The following is a 16,760-nucleotide window of genomic DNA, read 5'->3' as shown; positions in this document are numbered from 1 at the left end:
TGACTAAAAATTCCTCTAAAAACACATGAATGAAAAATAAATGTTTACATTTTCGCACACAAAAACAAATACTAGTGATGATGCTTCATGAAGCAGTGTCATGTTGTATATAGGTCAGTAGGTGGTGCCATCATTGAAAAATGTGATCATTAGAACAGTTCAAAACAAAGGAAAAGAGAGTGCAGAGGACGCCATCTAGTGGACTCTGAAAATAATGACAATGCTTCATGAAGCTTCATCAGACCATCACTAACAATTACACATTTTTAAAAGTTCAAAACAGCTCATCACACAAGCTTATAACTTCAAAGCGGAAAATGTATAAAGTGCAAAACAAATAGTAATAGATATACAATAAAGGGCATTATGACACAATTAGTAAGTAAGTAAGTAACAGTTATTTATGAAGCACCTTTTTTAGACCAGGACCACAATGCTCTTGAACAATCAAAAGCAATAAAATACATATGAATTTTTAAACTCTACAAGGCCAAGACAACAAACAAAGAAGTCCCAGAAAATTAGGAAAAAGCCTGCACAATTAATAAGGTCTTAAGATGCTCAAACTCTGTTACCAACCAGGAAACCACCAATTTTGGATTTCAAGATCCATCACGTTTCTCCCGATTAATATCCTAAGTAAACAGATAGATTTTTTCTGACAAAGGTTACCACCAACACCACCTTTTGACCACACACACGTCACTGTTGTAGCTTCTGATGTTTGCCGACACAAACTTGTGTTCGTCTCCTCAGATGTTATTCTCAGTCACGTTTTTTTTCTCTTTTTTTTATCAGTGCCGCGCAGCTATTTCTGAACAGCCTGACGCTTCTCTTGCTGTCTGGCATCACATCCATCACTGGAATCCACAATGCCAACACGTCTATTAACCGACTTCGGCGGCTCATCATTCTGGCCGCGGCCCTGACAACGTCGCCCCTGTGCTCCCCGCTAATTTTAACAATAAATTCCGAATCAATCCGGCCTCTCTTAACTGCATCTGACAGCCTATCACCCCGACTCTGCTAAATTATTTAAATGGCGTGTGCTCGTCCGGCGCCGCAGACCGACTATTATCTGCCGCTATAATGGAAAGTTGCTCAAATATTTATGAAAGTGCGACGACGAATAAACAGAAAGCTGATTTTCTAAAAGCGGGTGATAAAGTCGGCTCCTCGCTTGTCACTGGGACAAACTGCCGGCGACTCTTTTTTTTCTTTTTTTTTTTTACGGCTTCTCCCGATGGTCCGCCATTGCCATGGTTACCGGCGGGTCGTCCCTGATTGATTTAAGCAACCGGAGATGGTAAAAGTGAGGTTCTTTGCTCGCTGTGAGTCACCAGCAACCAATAAAACGCCAGTTAATATAGATCGCAGATGCTGAGCCAAGACCTGTTCACCGCCAACATGTCTTGCTGTTTACGAACCAGACAACAATGCAGGCTCGAAAAGTATTTGGCAATTTGTTTATTAATTTTTTTAACTTAAAGGCCCTGTCTGTTGTTTTAAAAATGGTGTTTCTGGCTCCCCCAGTGTTGAAAATGAGCGAGTGCAACATCGTAAGATCTCTATTTTTGCCATTTTTTTGCTTATATATTTCAATAGAAAAACTATATAAACTCTTTTTGTATTGGTTTCTCGTTTTACTGGTTACTAGCGAAAGAGTCCCAGGTAGATAACGAAAACTGTCCCAGAACCACTAAAACAGTTTGGTGGACACTTGAAAAAGGTCAAGAGCATAAATAAAATAGCAGCTACATTGTTATACTACACATGCCATGATTGTTTTGAATTAAAACCAGCCATTGCCAAAAACTATTAAAAAATACATTCAAATGTTACATACAGTATGTTGCTTTAAGAATGATTAAATATAAATAATAATTTAAGGGGCCATTGACTGCTAGTGTGGTTTTATCAAAAACTATACAATATTTATAAATTAGTTATATATATTTTTGTTTCTAAAAGGCCCCATCTGTTGTTTTTTAAATAGTGTTTCTGGCTCCCCCAGTGTTGAAATTGAGCAACCGCAAAATCTTAAAAGCTGTGTTTTTGCCATACTTTTGCTTGTATAATTATTTATAAAGATTATTATGTATTTCTCAATTATCAAAAGTATCTCAGTACTTCAAAAATGTCTTGGGTAAACAATGACAAGGAAGTTGGTAGTTACTGGCTTTTTTGGCTTTTTTGTTAAAATTCTTCCTAATAATTGCTTTAACTTTGCATAAATACATAGATTAATATAAGATACCATTGATTGCTAATCATTACAATGAATGGCAATAAAAAAATCTAGCATTTTAATTTAAACAAAATGAATTAAAAGACGTACAATTATATCGACTACCAAAGCACCACCATCAACACCAGAACCTCATTGCGTTTGAAACAACACGGTCGTTACTTTTTATTCCAATTTAAAATCAAATTTGCACTTATTTCCATTCGTTTTTTTTTTAGGAATCGGTGATACAACAAATGTGGTTTGTGCTTCGAGCTAACAAGCTAAAGCTGCAGTGTGTCCTCATTTTTGGATGTCAGACGATCAATTCAAAAGGTCTATTCGTGGAAACAGCTGTGGGGGGTGTGGTAGGGGGTGTCATTATAGCCGCTATTATTAAGTACGAGTTTGTGCGAGTCCATTCTTCAAACTTTCTTGGTGGCTAACTTTACATTCATGCACGAGCGCGTGACGCTTTGTGTTTGTGTGCGTGTGCGTGTGCGTGTGCGTGTGCGTGTGCGTGTGTGTGTGTGTGTTCGGTCTTCAACCGTCTCCACTTCGGGTCCGGTCCAGAGGGGGCTGTGTGTAATGAGGAAGTGACAGTGATGACTGCCTGGCAACCAGTTGCTACGCGGGGGCAAGAGCGGGATCAGTCCCACGGGCAACATCCAGTAAAACGAGAGCAAAAAAAAAAGAAGAAAGTAAAAAACGGCAATCTCAACTTTCGGCAAGGTGGAATCAATGAAAATGGGGGGTAGAGGACGAAACCGGCCAGACAATGAAAGGCTACAAAGTCAAAGTGTAATGGGCTGGTGTTAACTTTAATTTAACGATTAAAATTCGCTTCTTAAAGTCATGGCTGGGCAGTTAAGGTCAAAAGGGGAATGAGTTACCGTCAATGCAGCCACAAGACACATCGCTATGTATATTTTCAAGCCTTTTTTTTTCTTAACCCTCAGACCAGTTGCTAATCATGACTGATTTGAATAGGCAGCTGCTGCACTGAGTTCAATGAGAGGGAGTGAGACGAGGAGAAAGCAGTGAAAACACTGATGAAAATCCACAGGAGGACTCACATTTGATAAGGAACTCTTTTCCCGTGTTGAAAGAATCATTCAAGCAGTATGTAAGTGATAAAAGTAAAGCTTGAAAAGCACTAAATAAAATGGTTTTTTTGAAGATGTTATTTCACTTTTTAATATTAACATCACCTCATAACCAGAATGTGAGCATCAAACACATCGCTCTGTGATGACGGCGTCAGATTAATTCTTAGTAACATTTAATTTGTTTGTTCCAGCAATCTTTGAAACAACAAATCAGCAGTTTTAATTGACAAATGGCTAATCCCATGAGATATGGGTAAACATTATGACAACAAAAGCACAGAAATAGTTAATTTTTAACCTACGAGAGGGAAAAGCTTTGCTTGTCAATAAACTTGTAAATGTACTTAATCGTATGCAATAAATAGATAAATAACATTATAATAATAATAATATATATATATTTTTTTCAAATCATGTTTACTTTAGCACTTTAGCATGTGTGGTTTATATTTCACTGTGTGAAATAAAATAAGCTTTTTTTTATTATTATTTTCAATTTACGTTTGTGCATCTTTGTGTTGCAATTAACCCTCCGGCCACTAGATGGCAGCAGTTATTTCATCCTCCGCAGCTAATGCAACAATATAATCTTGTGAGATTCCATCACAATGACTGAGGATAAGGGGATACAGACAATTCCAGCAGCTTTTAAATGTTTGGACATATTTTGGTTTGCAAAAAATGTAAGCAGTTACGACTTAATCAAGAGTCATGTGAGCTGTAAATTCTGCAACAGTCAATACTTCACGTATATATTCTTGCACAGTATTGCAATATATCACATCATTGCACCTGTATCGTGATACGTATAATAGTAGTTTTGACAAGAATAATGTAATTGAGTGGATAACGTGTACTTACAGAAAATTCACAGCAAATCAAATTTTCTTGCGAGTCCACCATTAGTTTTTATAATAGTTAAAAGCGTGGAAACTTACTTGTCAACAGGAAAACATCATAATAAAAGTCCAGGATTAAAATATTGTTATTGTAAGTATGTAGAATTGTTCACAATTCATAATATTATTCATACACCCAAACTCAAACATACTTAAAAAAAAATTGTATGACCATATGATGAAACTAAAGCCATGTCAGTTTAGTATAATTGTGTTCGTAAATGGTTAAAAGCTACAACATTTAAATTATTAATCCACATTTTTACAATTCTGACAAGATATTGGCATAATTGAATATTGAAAAAGCTCCATACAGGAGTTATTTCCAGCTAACTGGGGCGACAGGCACGGGATATCTCAGACACTTGACACCCCAGTAAATGACTCTTAAATGGCGGTTAGTCGTGACAACGCGCAGAAGACGGCGACATTGTTTAAAAAACCGTGCACATGGTCGTGTCTGCGTGCAAGGTCGACCAGAAGGGAAAAAAAAAAATCACAAAGTGTGTGCGTTTGGGTTTTCTGCGAGACACGAGGGTGGACAAGAGATGGATGACGGAGAGAAACCGAGGCTGAAGGTCGATTCATCAAACATAACACTGGGCGGACAGACGGGAGGAGAGGGAGAGCAAAGCAGGGGAGGATGGATGAGGGGGTGTAGGGGATGGGTGAGGCGGAGGGTTGCCACGTAAACACGGGGTCAGACGATGCAGATCCCGGAGGGAGATGCGAGACGGTCACTTTTTTTTTTTTTTTGCATTTAGCGGAGAGTGGCTGGGCGGCCGAGCAACACGGTGATAAAACTTTGATTCGGCTCGGGAGTGTAACGAGCAGAGCCCAGCGTTGAATATTGAATCCACTGCGGCACCCGAGGTGAAGCTACTTACAGCAGGCGGAGCGACTTGAGGCCGTCGAAGGCGTGGACGGGGATGCAGCGGATTTGGTTGTAACTCAGGATGCTGCGGAGAAAGAGGAGACACCGAAGGTCACGCTTTTTTCAAACAAACCTTCAAAATCCAGTTTGATGTTCAAGGTTATAAGTACCAGTCGGGATTTATATTAGAGATTAATCTCATCATTCTCAGCTGCTCTCCCATTGATGGGTGACATAAGAAGAGCCACAACCTTTCCATCAAATCCCATTAAAAAATAATATATCATAAAATATATATACACTATATTTTTTTACATTCATTCATTGGCAATTACATGCTTTTTGTTTTTACTAATCAATACAGTTAAAATGAAAGATTTCCAAAGGAATTTTAAGACATTTTCAATTTTAATTTGTTTATTTTTATCATACATTTTTGTCATTTGACGTTTTAAAACTTAAAAATAAATCAAATAAAAATATTATATGAATGACAAAAAGAGGAAAAATAAATCACTGGCCTAATACAACAGTAACTACAAAATAATCCAAATAAATCAGCGATATAAAATGTTCTTTTTTAAAATTTGTAAATAACATTAACACATTTTTATTCGTTTTTTTTAGAAAGAAAAAGTTTTTAGTTCATATAACTATAACATTTTGAAAGAAATACATTGTGTATATTTATCAAAAGATGGTTTAAGTTGTTTATAATTGATTGCGAATACAAAAAAAAGCATACAAATCACATTGATATTATGTAATTATAGTAATAAAATAAGCAGAAATATGAAAAAATATTCACACAAAGCAGATCAATTCAAAAAGTTGTTATTACAGTACAAGTAACAGAGAAGCGATGAACCCGAGTCAGGGTCGTGAACAGACTGTATGTTTTAAAAAACGCTGACTCCCCCTCCTGACATGTATCTTTAAGATCATAATCTAAACAGAGGCGGTAAGCAGTTCCCGGGTTTACGATTCTCAGGAGTCCACTATCCCATAATTACTGATTGAACAGAGACCAGAAGTTGCTTCCAAGAAAAAGAAGAGCTGTGAACTTCAGCTCCGGCCCTAAGAACAAACTATTAAGCAGTTTGTCTATTACTGTTAGTCATTTTATTGCAAGTGTGTTAATGTCCCTGAACTTAATGCTGGGTTTTTATTACCAAAAAATAAAAGATTCTTGTAATACCATTACTTTATTTAATTACCTTTATCATAACTTTAGTGCTTTGATTATTATTCATGGCTTCGTTTTAGTAGCTAATATTAAAAAATAACATAAATCTGTGGATAATTTTAGACTCTTAAACAGTTTTGATCTTTGTTTTAAGATTTCAATTGAAGAACAATCCATCATTCAACCACTGGTCCTACTTCTTATTGGAAATATGTGATTTTTTTTACTTCTTTTTCTCTCAATTTTCTACTAAACTGGTGCTTCAGTTTCAAATATATTCCTTAATTAGATAAGATAGACTTTATTAATCCCTCTGGAGATCTTCTTCTTGAAATTGGAAATTGAAGGAGTTTTTTGTCAAATTTGGCTATGGAGACACAACAAAAGTTTCAATAAGCTGTTCTTTTTCCCAAAATTCAGAAATAAAACAAAATGTTTAGCCATTTTCGACCCATCGGCCTCAAGGTGGAGTAAGAAGCAGATTTAAAAGGATAAGGAATTGTATGAAGGGGTAACCTCGTAGCTTTGGTTTGGATAAGAGAAGGGCAAATTAAAGTTTTCTATAGGGGTGAGAGAAGATTTTGATCCAGCAATATATCAACGTAACAACATATTTTTTTCCATTTTTATTTTTGAATTATGTTTTTTTAAGCATGCTAGAATGGATGGTTTATATTTCCATAAGATGCATGTAAAAAAAAAAACTTTTTTATATTATATACTAAAATTTCATTTTTGTGTTGTGATTTAAACCTCTGGCCGCTAGATGGCAGAATTTATTACGTCCTCCGCAGCTAATGGAACAATAAAATGCTGTGAGATCCCAGCAATGACTGAGGATGAGGGGATACAGTCGAATCTAGCAGCTTTTAAAGCTGATGTTTGGACATATTTCGATTTACAAAAAATGAAAGCAGTTACGACTTAATTAAAAGTCATGTCTGTTAGTTCTGCGACAGTAAATTCTACACACATGTATTCTTGTATAGTATTGCAATATAGGAAATCATTGTCCCTGTATCGTGATAGGTATCGGCAGATTATTGCCAATACACAATCCTATTTTTTAATAAGGAATCTTGACATTTCAACCCTTTATCTGTTTTTTTTCCCTCAATATTTCATTACAAAAACTTTTCAAATAGACTCTACATCCTTCTTTTGTATCGAGGTCTATTGTTACTCGAAGAATTGTGTGTGTGTAACTCACAGCGTGGCCAGCTGGGTCATGTTGCTGAAGGTGTACGCCGTCACCGTGCTGATGCTGTTGTTGCTCAGGTCTCTGTTAATACAAACACCAAGCCATTATTTTCTCTCAAAATAAAGGAAGCGGGGCCAAGGTGAAAAGAGTCGTACGTACACCAGCGACAGATGCTTCAGCGTCGCCAGCTCCTTGGGCACAGATGTCAGAGTATTACCCTCCAGGTAACTGCAGGGCAAGACCATAAAGGGTCAACACACACATACACAACGATGCATAAACATAGAGAGAGAGAAAAGTTAAACAAGTTCAAGAGAAAACTCCACAGACTGAATTTAAAGCGATCAAGACATGGTAAGAAGCCGAGGAGCTGATCTTTGCTCCTGCTGGTTCACAAGTAGGTCATGTGGACAGTATGATGGAGTGTCGGCCTCACACTGATCAATACCTAATCACTCCTATTGACCCGGCCGCACATCTATTACGAATATTGTGGCGTTAAGCATCTGTGTACCAAACATAACTCACTAAAACATTTTCATCCATTTTCTCCCCTTAACTCATTTAACATACAGTTGATATGAGTTGTAAAATAATAAGCAGTGAATGCCTTAAAAATGGCAACATTACTTGTGTTTCTGTATTTTCATATATTTTCTGTATTTTCGAAAACAATAAAGATAAAAACACTGAAAATATAAAACAAATTATTATTAATTTACATTATTAATGCTGATATTCATTTTAATATGATTTGAGCGTTTTTACTAGTTTTATATTTTATACTATCATTTTTTTATACCAATTTCATTGAATGATTCATGAAATGATTAAAAAAATATATATATTCAACCCAACTTGATTGGAATATTTCAAATAGTGATTTTTATTCTGTTTATTTTAAGTTGATTTAAAATAGCAAATTAATAAATTGATTAATTGTATGAAGTTCATTTGTTTATTACTATTTTATTAATGTCTTTATTAACTTTTTGATATTATTATTTTCTATTGATTATGTTTATATGATTGAATTTATCTATTAAAGCAGCTGTATGTGATTTTAAGTGTTGTGGATAACTAAACATTATATGCATAATGATGGCTTTGTAAATAACATATCTTTAACTTTGTTAAAAAAGAAAAATAATAACAAAACATCTCAAGTCATGGTATATTAGTTATTCAACTAGATTAAAGTTGTTATGAAAATATTTTAGGACAAAAATATCAAGGTACCCAAACTACCTACAGCCGCTTTAAAATTGATAAAAAAAAATCTATTTCATTAAATGTTATTTAACACCTGTTTTTTTAAATTGTATTTTAAATTTTTGATTTTGTTTTTAATTATTTGATATACTTAACTGATCAGGCTTTTTGCCCTTTAATCCAATTTATTTACTTACAAGTATATATTCATGTTTGTCTTCATTTTATTTGGCATTTTATTTCATTCTATCCATTGATCAAGATGAAGTTAGGTGAAGAATTGAATGCAGGCACGGCGGCGACCAATAATGTATGAGATCCAGAAGAGAAAGACCGTATAATGAGGTGAATGGATACAAATATACAAGTGAAGGTGGTGGATTTGCGGAAAATCGGGGGGGACTCACAGCTCGGTGGTGTCTTTGGGAATACCCTTGGGCAGCGCGTGAAGTCCTCTGTTGCTGCAGCGCACGACCGTGTCAGAGCAAGTGCAAACATCAGGACAACCAGATGTAGCAAGACAGCCGTTATCCTCCACACCTGAGGAGAAGAAAGAAAAGACGCCCTGCATCTTTAAAACATGTGTTGCTAGCTGCACTCAGGAGTGTGTTTTCTTTGAGTGAAACTAAAGAGCTGCCTCCTGGGCTCACACACCAGCCCACCTCAGGTGAACCCACTAACTCCCAAACTCATTTCCAAGGCAGGAAATTAAAAAAAAGTCTAATGAGTCTAAAGACGGTGGAGGGAGGAGGAAAAAAAGTTAAGAGGTAAAATCATTAGCGAAAAAAAAACTTGAGCCCAAACATTTGTTGTCATAGCAAAAGCAGCGGTTCTTTCACGATTGGCAGCAATCGTCATGGCAACAGCAGCATCGCTGTGGAGACTGATGTCATCTCAGGCTGTTGTTTGCTGGCAGCGAGTGAAGCAGGGAGACCTCGCGACCTTTCGCTGATGGTGTGTTTTCGCAGCGTGGAAGGTGAACTATCATTCATTCCAGCGTCAACGCCAGCTTAGGCTTGAATGGGATCCATTTTAAAACACATTTCACTCTAAAGAATGAGGGAGTGATTCTGCACATCTATATTTATTCACACATAAAAAAGGTCGAAGGGGCAGCAGGTAATGTAAGAGGTCCAGACTTTCTATCTTCACACAAACTTCCTCCAATCTTTTTAGGCAAGGATAAGATAATATTTTTTCTCAGTGTGCCATGGATCTGCCCCGGGAATCCTCCCAAATGGACATGCCCGGCACACCAGACAAGAGAAGACATTCATTTTTTATTTCCCATTTATTTTTGCATTTACAAAATGTTATTTTTTTAAGCCAAACTTCCAGCACCTCCTCATTACTTTTAAGTTTATTCAGTAACCAAATTAGGACAATTTTAAAAAACAAAGCTGAGACTGAAATGAATTATTAAAACTAATTGATTAATAATACATGAATAAAAATGATATGATGATTTATTCCTTTATCGATCCCACATTAGGGACATTTAGGTCAGAGCAGCTCACAAAAACAAATCATACAGTGCACATTTTAAAAACAGAAAAAAATTAATAAATTATAATAAATAATAATAAATAAAAAATAATAATTATAAGAAGGAGAAACACAATAAAACTGTCTTCAAATAATAAATAAATAAATAATGATAAATTATAAACACAGACAAGTTGACAGTTTATGGTCAACTTAAATTATTGATTAATATATTTAATTAGTAGAATGTTTTATCGCGTTAGTGTGATAGTGTTCCTTTTTTTTTTCTTAGATCTTTGGAGGAAATTAATTCATTAAATCATGACTTTACTTCTAGTTTTCAAGGAAATTATAATTGTAAATTATTTAAGGTTGTATGTCATTTTTAAATGTTCTTTTATTCATATTTTTCTCTTATTAAGGATTCAATCATACAATACAATTCAATACACTTTCAAATAAATACAATTAGCAGGGAACCTTAGAACCTCACTGTGTGTTTAATGCATTGTGAAAAATTAATAACAAAAAACTTTAATTATATTTTATATTTATGCATTTCATTTTTACTTAATCAAATATATACTGTATATTTTTTATATTTTTATATTCATAAAAGTCAGTTTTATGTGGCCATTCTTATCCAGCATTTGACCAAAAATGATTAAAAAATAAAACAATATAATGATAATTTCGTAATTCACTCATAAGCAATAGATCGATGCATAAATAAAGGGTTCTGAGAGGATGACTCACCATCACATGTGAAGTCCGGCGCTGCCACGTCCTGGATGGGAATCTCCTTGAGGAACGCCGGCCTCTGACACCGAGGGTTCCCACTGACCACCCTGGTCTTCTTCAGCCACTGTCCGAGCCAAGTCAAGTGGCAATCGCACACGTACGGGTTGGACAAGAGATTACTGAGGAAAGAAATACAAATCTTAAATAAGTGGGAGCCTCCTAATAATCCTGTTTCGGTGATGGTCAGGAAATCCACTGACGCGTTTGAGCATGAAGAGAGAGAAAAAAAAAAAAAAGGTTATCAAGCTCTGCTTAATTCAGTCGGTAAAGTCAATGAGATACGAAGAAAGAAAAGAAGCGACAGCAGCATTGTGCCGCTTGAAAAAGAGAAAAGACGTGTTATCTGTTCATCGTATTCATTTTTGATCACTGCCAAAACTTTTTTGTCGCCCGCCAAGCGCCTCATGTAATATTCATGCCGAGCGATATTTAAAAAACGGGACGTCTAATTTTGAAGTATGTGATTCTCCATTGAAATGTGGAAGAAAGAAGGAGGAACGCTGAGCGGACGGACTCAGAAGTGACATTGTGGGAATACTGAAGAGGATCTGGAGCACATGTTTATTTGAAAAGTACTTTCGGTTTTTTTACATCCTTCTGTTGCCCTGCATGTCATTTCCTCATGTTTAAATACTGCATGGTTTGTTTCATTTTGAATCTGTGTGTTTGGAAAAAAAAAAAAAATACTATAAATGTATTTATGGGTTGATTAATGAATTATAATGTATTACTCAAATCTTAATTCATGACGTAACATAAGTCATTATTATAAATAAAAACATGTAATATACAAAGAATACAAAAAAAAAATGTTTACAAGTATTATGTCCTTCTCATTTATGTAATTAAATAATTATATTAAACCTTATACTAAAAAAAAGATAAATACAGTTAAATTAATTATATTATATTAACATTTAACTGTAAGATTAAACTAATAAAATGACATATTTATGATCAATAATTCTGTTTATTTTAAATTTAGTTGGTTTCCAGAATGGAGTTCTGTAGTAAATGACTTTATTCAAAAGTAAAAGAGCTAATACACAGTAAAACTTTATTTCAACTTCAACCCCCTAAAAATGGCCACAACATCCACAATAACTCTATGAGCATTTATTTTATTTAATATTGTGGCATTTCACCATTTACCGTGAAGTAGGTGAAGGTCGAGAGAGGTTGAGAAATAATTTAAAAATAAAATTAAAGCGTCAATGTGTATTTTTTTGTATATATATTTTTTGTTTCTGTTCAATGTTGATTTAATAAAAAAGTTGTATTAGTTGCATTTGGAAATAAATATATTCCGTCCAACTACCCATGAAGTTTAATTTTATTTTACATTTTCTTAATTTAGCTTCACATCTTCTTATAGCAGCCTTTTTTATTTATTCTTTTGTTGTTTTTTTTCAAATTAGATAAACATAAAAAAAATGTTTTTAATAGATAATAAAAATGCTAAAAAAGTATTTGTGCTGGACTGTTTAAAAACATCAACAATATGGAAAGAGTGAAATAAGGTTTGGGAGATGTGTTGCTAAAAGGGATAAACCTGGTGTGTCCAAACTTCTCAGAAAAAGTTTCAAGCTTTAAAAGCAGAAAAGGAACAAATAGCAACAATGGCACCGAGGAAAGAAAAAAAGAATAAAAGAAGGAAGCACACAGGGGAAATATTGTGCAGCATTTTTAGCATTCAGTGGGAGGCTGTGAACAATTGACGTTTTATCGATTCTACAAGTTCACATATAGGTGGTCTTAAATATCAACACACAAGCGCACACTTACACACACACACCTCTTGTTTTTCTGCCTAAACCGACAGTACAAAACTTGAAAAAAGAGCCTAAAAACAGCCGCCAAAACCTTCAGGGAGATTCTTGGGATGAAAGCATTTGAAAACAGAGACATAATTTATGATTGTGTGTGTGTGTGTGTGTGTGTGTGTGTGTGTGTGTCAGTGTGCTCGATAACCCCGGAGCATGAGTGGAAAAATGGAGGATTAGAGTTAAAAGAGATAAAAAGCAGGATCGCACATTAGCGGAACAGATAATGGAACAGCGGGAAAAGCCCGGGGGGAGCCGACCGATAACACTTACATGGTGGACAGAGAGTGCAGGGTGGAGAAGGCTCCCGGGGCGATGCTGGAGATCCGGTTGTCATACAGCGACAGCAGACGCACGGAGCTCAGACCCGTGAAGGTTGCGTTGTCGATGCAGCTGATCTGGTTGCTACGTAGCATTCTGAAATAAGCACAAATAATAATATCAAATATAAGGCGATAAAATACATCCATATTGAAGTTCGGTCACGGAAATCACTGCCATGTTGACATTCGCTCATCTTAACTGGATGGTAAAAATTGTATCAATCCTATTTTTATTAATCCAAACCAGAGATCACCAAGCAAGAGTGCCTTACGTGGCATTAAGGTTGGATAAAGCCTGGGCCATGCCGGGGACAGCTAAGTGAGTTAGTTAACATTAGCTATCTCTGGGACGGGCTAACCCAGTTAGCATGGCTATTACTGGAGCATGGAGCCTCGTAACGTAATACAGGGACAGCCGTGATGCCATTAGAGAGTCATTAGCCCCGATATACACACGTGATGACATTACCGAGTCATTAGCCGGAAAACACGGGAACATTAGCTCGGCTCGTGATTTCATAAGTCTTGATTGGACGCAAGGGGGGGAAGTGGGGTCGGGGTGGGGAGCGCATCATTAGCATTGACTTTAACAGTAATAAACAACCATCTATTTAATATTCACCGAGAGGAACGTTGTAATTATCCGTATCGGACGTCGGCATTTTATTTTCGAGGTGGGGGTGGAAATCCGCATTTTTTGGGGGCATATCAACAGAAACGAAACATGAAGTAATCTCTGACACAAAGAGTAGCTCAACACTACACTTTAAAGTAAGAAACGTACAGAGTTTTCAGGCCGGTCAGGCCTCGGAACATCTTTCCCTGCAGCCCGGTCAGCTTGTTCCCCGTCAGCAGGAGCTCCAGGACTCCGGACGCTCCGTCGAAAGAGCCTTCGCGGATGTCGCGGAGCTTGTTGTTACTGAGGTTGCTGCGAAAGAGGGTAGATGTTAGCGAGAGATAAGGACGCTTTCATTTCCGTTCCCGAGTTCAATTCCCGCTCGCTCTCCCGTCAATAGCGGGGAAAGTAGCGCGGCACTACAATGGAAGAGTAAAGTTTCAAAAGATCCTAAAGTCGCTCAGACTCGGAGTAAAGATCTTTTAAGAAGAAGATACTTTTTTCTCAAGGATATCTACAACATTTTACACATATCCAATTGTTAACACTGCTACCATTAGCCTTGTCGGAACAATTTTTGATTCTACGAAAGTGTCTTTTGTTCCCGGTCAGTCAAAACATATTTAAACTGATTAAATTGTGTTCCAAATAACATCATATTGGTTTTTCTTTGTTACATAAATTCCACTTCCTGTACTTTCTAAAGTCCAAAGTCGGTCTTAGCTCATTTCTCCCACAAAACGCATATAAAGTTAAACAAAATGTTCAAATATGTAATTGTTAGATATGTCCTTAAAATTGTTAAATGATACAATGTTTAATTAAAAAAAACATGATTTATCTCAGTATTAAAGTTTTAACTTTAGATCCTGTAAGACTTACTGACTCTTATTGACATCTAACCTTTACAATTACTTTCTTTTTTTAAGCAGAATCTGAGGCAGCAGATCACTCAAATGCTTCCAAAAGCCAAAGTCGCATTTCACATGATGTAATTTCTCTTATTAGGAGCTAGCCCGCGAACCTCACCATTCAAAACACAGGATGGTTATAACTGTTAGATATGAGATAAAGAATATTTTAATCTAAACAGGTTGCTACGTACCAAGTCTGTTACAAGTGCTTGGTGCGGTCTTTGGGTGTTGGAAATCTACCACCCATTTCGCATCATTAATGAGAGTAAAACCTTCAATAGTTGGTAATAAATACAGCTTTGCGGTTGAAATGTTGAGTTTGTATTTCATTAAAATCTCCACCCCGGTTTTTAAAAACAGCAACTCACAATCAATATTGTCTCCAGGCGACGTGACGTGTGAAAATAATAAAACTGATTGAGCATCTGTCCATGTTTACGTCCTCCCTTACCGTCCGCCAGTGTTATTTACGAGATAACACCTCACAACGACGATAAATCAACATGTATTTACGACCAATTACCGCACACATGTCGGTGATCAGTGTCAACAGACAAGTGGTCGCCATGGGAACGCGTTTCATCAGAATTATAGTGGGATTAACGTTCATCCTTGTGTGGGTTCTCAGTTCTCACAGACTTTGTACGTCCGAACGTTGAAGAAGAATGGGTGAAGACGATAAAAAAAAAAAAAACGCCAACTTTCCTCTGTGTTCAGACAAATTTGAGTGAGAAGAGAACAATGGCCACAGAGACAATACTGAGGGTTGATAGCGATCGCAGCATTTTTGTTGCGCCTCTTATCAGCTTCACAGAAGTGGGGGGAACCAAGAGAAGGACGGGAAGAAGTCGCGACTGAGAGGAGCAAAATGGAAATGAGCTCGAGCCAATCTATATTGTCAGTGACACCGTTAGATGGTTCGCAATTTCCTTTTCGATAAATCAGACGCTCTAACTCGGACACGCACACACTTGCCGAGGCCGGTTGTAGATAAAGTAAGACTGTAAATCTTCACCACGGGCCCATTTTCGACTTCCCGTTAATAGTTTTTATTTTTTTGTCAAACTCCTACACATCCTTTCTCCCTTTCCATTCCTGTCCACATCCTCAATCTCATTGAGAACTTTCCCTATGCTTGTTCATTATATTCACATATTTATCATGTGTATTGGCCTCAGCCTGAACCTCTCTTACCTTTCCTTACTTTAAACTACACTATTACAGTTTTTGAATATCAGGCTTTACTTCAAATTAAACCATACTCACATCTTTTTTAAATTAGGAAGCTTCTTAAATGTTCCTGCAGCCTCCAGGATGGCGATCTCGTTGTCATTTAATCGACTGTAAAGAGGAAAGCAAAGACACTTTTATTAGAATTTCAATTTGCATGACATTTCTGGACAACATACAAGAATTTGCCCCAGGAATCATCTAGTTGTATTCCATACTTTGACAAAACATCATCAAAGTCAATCACGTTTAGTGGCTGGAACATGTTCCTTGAGATCAAGGAGATCAGTAATGATTGAGGTTCTTACACCAAGGAGAGAGCAGGAGATTGAAAATATTTTAGATAAACTTCTTGAAGTTAAAATCTAGATATGCATCTTTCAAGATGGCTAATGGACACAGGTTTATATCTCCATCCGCAGCAGATGAATCGATCAATAATTATTATTATTTTTAATTACATGGTGATAAGAGTGGTATCCTTTTTGTCTATGAGATCCATGAACGGTAGCCGTCCAGGGTATCCGACTACTATACCCGTCTACTGTACCTGACTGCGATGCTCGTCTATAGTGCCCGTCTGCGGGGCCTGTCAATGGCACCCATCTACAATAGCCGTCTACGGCAGCCGTCTACTATATCCATCTATGGTAGCCGGTGCCCGTCTACGGTAACCGTCTACTTTATCTGCCTATGGTAGCCGTCTACTGTATCCATATACAGTACCCGCCTACTATATCTGCCTATTGTATCTGTCTACGGTATCTGTCTACTGTATCCGTCTATGGTAGGCGTCTACGGTATCCATCTACGGTATCCATCTACGGTATCCATCTACGGTATCCATCTACGGTATCCGT

The 16,760-nt window shown here is 36.6% G+C and overlaps 1 protein-coding gene across 3 annotated transcripts in view; it reads right to left on the bottom strand.

Moving 5' to 3' along the window:
• slit3 (slit homolog 3 (Drosophila)) overlaps positions 1–16,760 on the bottom strand; it is a 258,143-nt gene that overhangs the window by 30,997 nt on the left and 210,386 nt on the right. For all 3 annotated transcript variants that reach the window (XM_087799783.1, XM_087799784.1, XM_087799782.1), the window contains 8 exons: positions 15,937–16,011; positions 13,925–14,068; positions 13,091–13,234; positions 10,950–11,113; positions 9,116–9,248; positions 7,656–7,724; positions 7,506–7,577; positions 5,123–5,194 (listed from right to left, as the gene is read on the bottom strand). In XM_087799783.1, the coding sequence (XP_087655909.1) occupies positions 5,123–5,194; positions 7,506–7,577; positions 7,656–7,724; positions 9,116–9,248; positions 10,950–11,113; positions 13,091–13,234; positions 13,925–14,068; positions 15,937–16,011 (873 nt within the window). The remainder of the gene's footprint in view (positions 1–5,122; positions 5,195–7,505; positions 7,578–7,655; positions 7,725–9,115; positions 9,249–10,949; positions 11,114–13,090; positions 13,235–13,924; positions 14,069–15,936; positions 16,012–16,760) is intronic.

The sequence above is a fragment of the Callionymus lyra genome, chromosome 9 (assembly GCF_982586985.1).
Source record: "Callionymus lyra chromosome 9, fCalLyr1.hap1.1, whole genome shotgun sequence".
Classification (NCBI taxonomy): domain Eukaryota; kingdom Metazoa; phylum Chordata; class Actinopteri; order Syngnathiformes; family Callionymidae; genus Callionymus; species Callionymus lyra.
Note: the sequence above shows the minus strand (reverse complement) of the source record. Positions and strands in the feature narration are given on the sequence as shown.